The sequence below is a fragment of the Camponotus vicinus genome, unplaced genomic scaffold (genome assembly GCF_025532165.1).
Source record: "Camponotus vicinus isolate PSW18456_S1 unplaced genomic scaffold, iyCamVici1.0 SCAF_11, whole genome shotgun sequence".
In the NCBI taxonomy this organism is placed as follows: Eukaryota; Metazoa; Arthropoda; class Insecta; order Hymenoptera; family Formicidae; genus Camponotus; species Camponotus vicinus.
In genome coordinates, this window is record NW_028141947.1 from 16,625,972 (window position 1) to 16,633,076 (window position 7,105).

At 32.2% G+C, this 7,105-nt stretch overlaps 2 protein-coding genes across 2 annotated transcripts; one reads left to right on the forward strand and one right to left on the reverse strand.

Annotated features, from left to right (window-relative positions):
• The first annotated feature begins 352 nt into the window (after window positions 1-352).
• Window positions 353-1,539, forward strand: Rpl18a (ribosomal protein L18A). Its single transcript, XM_083081514.1, has 3 exons — window positions 353-482; window positions 708-887; window positions 1,124-1,539. Exons 1-3 carry the CDS (start codon window positions 465-467, stop codon window positions 1,457-1,459), a joined length of 534 nt encoding a protein of 177 aa, XP_082937640.1. The 5' UTR covers window positions 353-464; the 3' UTR covers window positions 1,460-1,539.
• A 439-nt stretch (window positions 1,540-1,978) lies between these two features.
• On the reverse strand, window positions 1,979-6,223 carry LOC145961384 (uncharacterized). The gene is made up of 7 exons (XM_083081513.1): window positions 5,885-6,223; window positions 5,443-5,575; window positions 3,740-5,368; window positions 3,071-3,431; window positions 2,681-2,970; window positions 2,450-2,561; window positions 1,979-2,152 (listed from the first exon to the last, which is right to left on the reverse strand). The coding sequence occupies exons 1-7, from the start codon at window positions 5,895-5,897 to the stop codon at window positions 2,030-2,032; spliced, it is 2,661 nt and encodes an 886-aa protein (XP_082937639.1). The 5' UTR covers window positions 5,898-6,223; the 3' UTR covers window positions 1,979-2,029.
• Window positions 6,224-7,105: the final 882 nt, after the last annotated feature.

Below are 7,105 nucleotides of genomic sequence, written 5' to 3' on the forward strand. Positions count from 1 at the left end.
AAATGCTTTTGTTAATTTAGCCATTAAAAATATTATAATTGAATTTTCTTCCATTATAGGAGATAAAATAGATTTTTTATTTACGATTTCTTAACGGTATTTTAATTTATGCAAAATCGTTTAATAATGTTTAACTCTAGTATATGCAAAAATAACAGTATTTTTAAAACAACAGATACCTTCGACGTTCATTCGTATAATGTACTATTCGCTTATTCACGACGAATAATTCGCTATTTCACGGAGAATTATTCGCTACTCGCTAAATATCATTCACAGCGAAAAATTCGCTACATGAAAAGAAACCCTAAAATTTTGTATGTGCAAAGGCCTTTAGTGCGCAAGCGTAGAATAAGTATATTTTTTAGCAGCGAAGATTGGTTTGTACACAAGATGGCAGTCTTTACTTCTTCCGGTTTATCCTTTTGGTTTCTGACACGCAACGTACGAAACCGCGTGTTACAATGAAGGCCAAGGGGGATGTGAGTGATTTTGGCAAATTTCACATAAATTTTATAAACAAAGTTGATTTTCTCTCGTTCAAAGCATCGAATGTTTATCTAGAATTTACCTAAAAATAAAAAAATAAAAGATTAAATCTAGATATTCGACATGACATAACCTACAAATTTATATATTGTACTATAGATATAGTATAAATAGGTCAAATTAGAAAATAATAATTTTGTTTTCCATTTTTCTTTTAGTTGAAGGAATTCGAAGTGATAGGACGCAAGCTTCCTACCGAGAAGGAGAAAACAACTCCTCTCTACAAAATGAGAATATTCGCACCTGATGCTATAGTGGCCAAATCCAGATTTTGGTACTTCTTGCGTCAATTGAAAAAGTTCAAGAAATCTACTGGAGAAATAGTATCTCTCAAGCGGGTATCTGTCTCATGATATACAATAGATCTGTTCTTTATAGCTGAACTGGCTACACTGGGCTGCACTAGTTCAGAGGTTATCCTTTTTACTCTACATTGGGAGGAAAGAGATAACCTCTGAACTAGTGCAGCCAGTTCAGCTATAAAGAACAGACCTCATGTGTCATTGTAAACATGATGATATTGTGTTTACCTTATTAAAAGTATACTACACATGGCTGATTTTAATTATTTTAGATTCCAGAGAAGACACCTATAAAGATAAAAAACTTTGGAATTTGGTTAAGATACGACTCTCGATCCGGTACACATAATATGTACAGGGAATACAGGGATCTTTCTGTCAGTGGAGCTGTAACGCAGTGCTACAGGGATATGGGCGCTCGTCATCGCGCGCGAGCTCATTCCATACAAATCATCAAGGTGGAGATTGTAAAGGCTGCAAATTGCCGCAGACCTCAAGTAAAACAATTTCATGATTCCAAGATCAAATTTCCATTGCCTAAGCGAATCCATCACAGAAATCGTATGCCGCTATTCAGTGTGCGAAAACCGCGCACTTACTTCCTATAAATATTATGTTACAATAGTGTTTTACATTGTAACACTAAATATGTATTATTCAGCAGAAAATAAAAATTTGATATAACTTATATACTCGCAATTTTATATGTATTATATATTATCTAATTATTAGTGTTATATCGGTCAATTGGAGAATGAGAAGTGGATTTAAATACATTGCTTTTATTCGATTCTATAGACACAGAGAAGCTGCAAATAATACATTACTTAGCACATTATCAATGCATTGTTGGGGAATAACGTCTCTTTTCCTTTTGTAAAAATTAATCAACACAATCTGACAAGACTCAAAAATTCTTTTTATCATATTTCAAAATTAAACTGCATAATAATTGCAATTAACTTTCTACAAAAGGTGAAGCTATTATATACTATACGTTCTATGTCTACAAATAAACAAGTAACGATAATAGTTGGAAAGACGTGCAAGATCTAAATCTGGTCATATTGGGTCTAAATTGGATCATGTAACTTTTCCCGTACAATCACGATTTAGAAAATAACAAATATTGTTACAAGTTTTATTTCCTTGTATAAACTATAAGAAATGTATAGATATTATAAAGACATTTTACGACCCTCTATAGATATATTGACTGCTCTTCTCGTTGATTTCATACGCTTACTATCCATGTAGTTCTTCATATGTCTCTCGAATCGACTCATTTGCTTCTTAGTACTCTGTGCAAAGTAATAAAATATGATAATTGTATATGGAGAATCAGTAATTGAAGATTTGGATGCAATAACATGAAACATTTTACAAAAATGAACTTAAAAATGAATAATTTTATCAGAAGTATATATTATAAATGAAACTGATATATAAATCAATCTCATTTGTACTTTTGATTTATAGTAATTATAGAATGCTTGTATATCTATTGAAATATTAAAATTACAAGTTTTAATATTGTATATATGTTAAACATTGTATACACTTTGTAATTTGAAGAACAGATAAATAGAAGAACGTACCCTACTAATGTCAATGTCTGATTTCCAGTCGGGTCGTATAACATAATCTTTATTAGATGGTCTAGGAACTCTAGCTCTTCCCACCCACCCAGGATCTCCTGGTCTTAATGGTCTGCAAATATAAAGTAGAAAAAATTAATATTTATAACAGTTAATGTATCAATAAATAAATAATAAACAATTATTAATAATTGTTATTTATCATTGTTATATATGTCAATGACGACGTACTTGGCATCTCCTTTTAAGGCCTTATTAATATCTTGCGATTTTTGAAAAGATCCTCCGTCTTCGGTTTTTCTTCTTTTATGAGGTGTTTGCTCCAGGTCCCTCTGCATTCTCTCTTCCTTTGATAATGCCTTAAAGTCGGCAGATAAATTGAAAATAGGCCGCGCCCATTCATTTATCAATTTACCAGCACGCTCTTTGTTTTCTTTTGTTTCTTTTGGATGCTTATATAGATACATCACAGCCTTCCCAATACCAGATTGCTTCAACGAAGATTGATCGATTTTTGGAAACTATAAATTTATAATATATAATAAATAAATAAATAAGCAATAGTATATTACAAGTATTCTTTTCATCTAGCATGAAAAAATTTATTTTATATAATCTTGCCTCCCATAATAGTTTCAGGAGATTGTCTCTGATTTTGAGAGACGGTAACGAACGGTCAGGCATTGGCGCTAACCAATCGGTGAGAACCGCCAGTACATTGTGTTCCAAAAAGGCCAATTGTAAATCGTGTTTCTTCAATTGCGACAATACTTTTGATAACATGGCAATCTTATTTGTGGCAGGTTTATTTTGTTGATTCAATTTTCTATCTTCCTCAGCCGCATCCTTCATGTCTGATAATAATTGCGCTATAATATCATCGTTATCATTAATAATACCAATGTCTTTTCGTTTACGTCTACGGAATTGCCCTTCCTTTTTTCGTGCTAACATGCGGTCGAAATCAGACAATGTATCATCTCTGAAAATATCAAAAATTTAATTTCATTGTTTTCATAAAATTTTTAGAAACTTTTTGGTTGTTTTTATGCTTCCATGTTTCTTATTTTTGACGATTTTTATGTTTCTTTGCTTTTTATTTGTAATAATAAAAACTTTGGAAATAAGTTATACCTCTTGTCATGCATCACATAATATTAATTTTTATTTATATATATATATAGTCTTTATATAATAATATTCAATTTAAAAAATATATATACATATATATTTTAAATTAAATATTATATAAAAACTAAAAAAAATTTAGATATAGATTTATATACTTACATTCCACCACCAATAATTTCATCATCAGACTCTTCATTATCCTGCTGCTCATTAACAATTTCATTATGTAATTGTTTATTTTCTTGATTTTCACCAACTTCCTCTTTGTGTGCGTCGTTGTCTTTTTTCTTTTCGTTTTCATCTTCATGCTCAGAATCTGATAACTCGTGTCTTGTACGTTTCTTTGTTCTAGCTTCATCAGTCTCTTCTTCAGAATCTGATAATACTCTATTTCGTTTTTTAGCTACTCCTTCCGAATCTCTACTAGGACTCCTGGATTTTCTAGATCCGGAACCCGATCTAGATCTAGATCGGGATTTCGAACGTGATGAATGTCTGGATCCAACGGCCGATCTAGATCTTGATCTTGAATGTGATCTAGAATGTGATCTCGACCGCGATCGCGATCTTGATCTTGATACAGATTTTCTAGAACCTGATCTTGACCTTGAACGTGAACCTGAACGCGATCTCGAGCCAGACTTTGATCTTGAACGAGATCGCGATCTTGATCTTGATATAGATTTTCTGGAACCCGAGCGAGACCTCGAACGAGAGGCTCTTGAAACTGAACGGGATCTTGATTTACTGGAACGCGAGCTGGATCTAGATCTAGAACGTGAATTTTTTCTCGAATGTGCTGGAGATACGGAACCTTTACGTGATCCCGACACAGATCGCGATTTGCATCTCGATCCTGATTTGTGCGATCCTGATCGTGATCTCGAACGAGAGCCTTTCCTCGAACCCGATAAGGATCTAGATTTCGAACGTGATAAAGCTCGTCCCTCTTGCAATGGTGATGTCGATGTTTTCCTGGATCCGGAAGCAGATCTTGATCTAGATCTAGATTTTCTATCTATTGAATTGGAATGCGATCTAGAACGGGAACTTTTTCTTAAATCAGGAGAACCTGGCCTGGAACCATTCACGGAACGTGACTTTGATCTTGATCGCGATTGTCTAGCAGTGATTGGTGATCGATTTGGCGATGCTGAAGGTGAACGAGAACCCTTTTTCGATGCAGATAGAGATCTTGATCTCGATCTTGAATCAGCTTTGGCTTCTTTTGGACTAGCTGATCTAGATCTTGAACGGGATCTTGATTGGAAAGACTTGGGAGTACCTGATCGAGAACGTGAATGGATCGACACTTTCGGGGAACCAGAACGCGATCGAGAAAATGATCTTGAACGAGATCGCGATTTAGAAATTGCTTGGGGCGAAGGAGACCTGGAAGATGATCGAAAGTTTGTTTTGGGCGAGTCACACTTAGATGAAGTGTCATTGGGTCTTATTGAATTTGATCTAGATCTAGAACGTGAATTATTCCTCGATGCTGCCCGAGAACTTCTGGATGAAGAGTGAGAAGAACTTCGAGATCTTGAACCTGATTTTGCAGAGTGATGCGAGTGCGTTGGTGACTGTGAGCCATTTCTTGTTTCTCTAAGTGCAGGAGAATGAGATTTAGAGCGTGATCTTGATGTGCTTTTTCTATTTCCCGCTGGTGAAATAGATCTGCTTGGTGAAGGTGATCTGGATGGTGATCTAGAATAAGATTTTCTAGAGCTTGCATTGGAACGAACAGAAGCTGGCGATCCATTCCGCACTGGGGATGACAGATTAGATCTAAAATATTTAGTTGTAGTTAATAGAAAAAATAAAGATAAGATTAAATATAAAGTATGATAAAAATTAGTTACCTAGCTGCTGAAGATTTGGGACTAGCAGAATTCGATTTCGATCTGCTTCTTGCTATATTACTACCTGATTTTTGTGAATCTGGAGTAGCACTTCTAGACTTATCTTGTTCTTCTTCCGAGTCGCTTCTTTCGTCTTAAAAAAAACAAACATTCTAGATTTATAGAATCTCCAATACGCAAAATAATATACTACATAAGTACTATATTTTTTAATCCTGTGATTTAAATATTATATATTGAATAAAGAAAATATAAATTGTATAAAATATAGATATATAATATAGATATATCTAAATTATAAAGATAAATTTGGACATTAGATGTTTATATATTTTATTTTTTAATATTTTTTTGTATATATTTAATTGTAAACAAAAAATATCTTGAATAATACTAATAATATTACAAATAGGCAATATAATATAAACAATGATTCACTCACCTTCAAAAGCCATGGCATCTATGTTTAAATATAGCCAAAAGTCTAGCTATTATCACTATGGCTAATAATAATATCGCAACAATCGTCAAATAAACATGTTCTTCTATTTATAACAAGTATCTTAAAATCGTTTAAATTGCACAAAACCGTAATTTATGTTTCCTTCTTTATGTTATACTTTGTGTTATACTAATTTGATTTATAATACTGTGTTTTTCTGCACAAACAACTCCTTTTTTAAGATATTTGATAAATTACGAGGCCTTTTGCGAAATACGAGTAATATAAGCTTTTCAGTTACAGAGGAGAATTCATTCAACACATATCATCACGGAATGTTCGGTACATTTTAACAGCGTTCAGTCACTAGAAAGTCACTACATACATTTAATTTTTACGAACACATTGGACATCCCGATCAGCCAATCAGAATTAAAATTAGACCATAAATTTATTAAATATAGATAGATAAATGGGATTAGGCATTTTTTCTTCGCACATGCGCAGTCGAGAAAATTATACGAATGCGCATGCGCAAGGAAGAAAAATTTTATATTTATAATCATATCTCGCAGCATTTTTAATAATTTACTGTCATATTTACCCACTGTATGATTCATAAAAAGCTAGCAATTTTGAAAGTGTTGAAATTGGTTAAATATTTAAAAAATTACAAATGTTAAATTATTGTTTTTTTGTTTACAAAATTCGTAAAATATATATATAATATATTTCGATATAATTTTGTTTTCAAATCTGAAATATCATCTATCTTAGAGAATTAAAATTATTTAAAATATTGTTTAAATTTTTAACAAAATTGTTATTTCATTATCTACATGATTATTTATTAAATTATTATATTATTATTAGCAATTATTATTTTATTTTTCTAGGAAAGTATATATTTTAAGATACTTTTATTATCTACATAATTATTTATTAAATTGTTACATCATTATTAACAAGTATTATTTTATTTTTTTATAGAAAGTGTACATTTTAAGACACTCCCATACAGCACAGACCATTGTTGTTACATAGCAGCAATATTGCGGCAATATTAAATAGGCCGTTTTTTTAAATTTGATTAACCGGAATAAAAGAAGCTGAAAAAATGTTACTGTGCTGTTTTGTGAAATTTCAACGATTCCATGGATACGGGCGCGTTTCTAGATATTTTTCGTTTCATGGTCGTCGTGACGGAGATTGCCGATGTCG

Coding starts and splice junctions, on each gene's coding strand:
- Rpl18a (XM_083081514.1), top strand. Junction 888..1,123: donor AAATAGTATCTCTCAAGCGG/GTATCTGTCTCA, acceptor TAATTATTTTAG/ATTCCAGAGAAGACACCTAT.
- LOC145961384 (XM_083081513.1), bottom strand. Junction 5,369..5,442: donor CCCAAATCTTCAGCAGCTAG/GTAACTAATTTT, acceptor TAAATATTTTAG/ATCTAATCTGTCATCCCCAG. Junction 2,153..2,449: donor CAGACATTGACATTAGTAGG/GTACGTTCTTCT, acceptor TACTTTGCACAG/AGTACTAAGAAGCAAATGAG.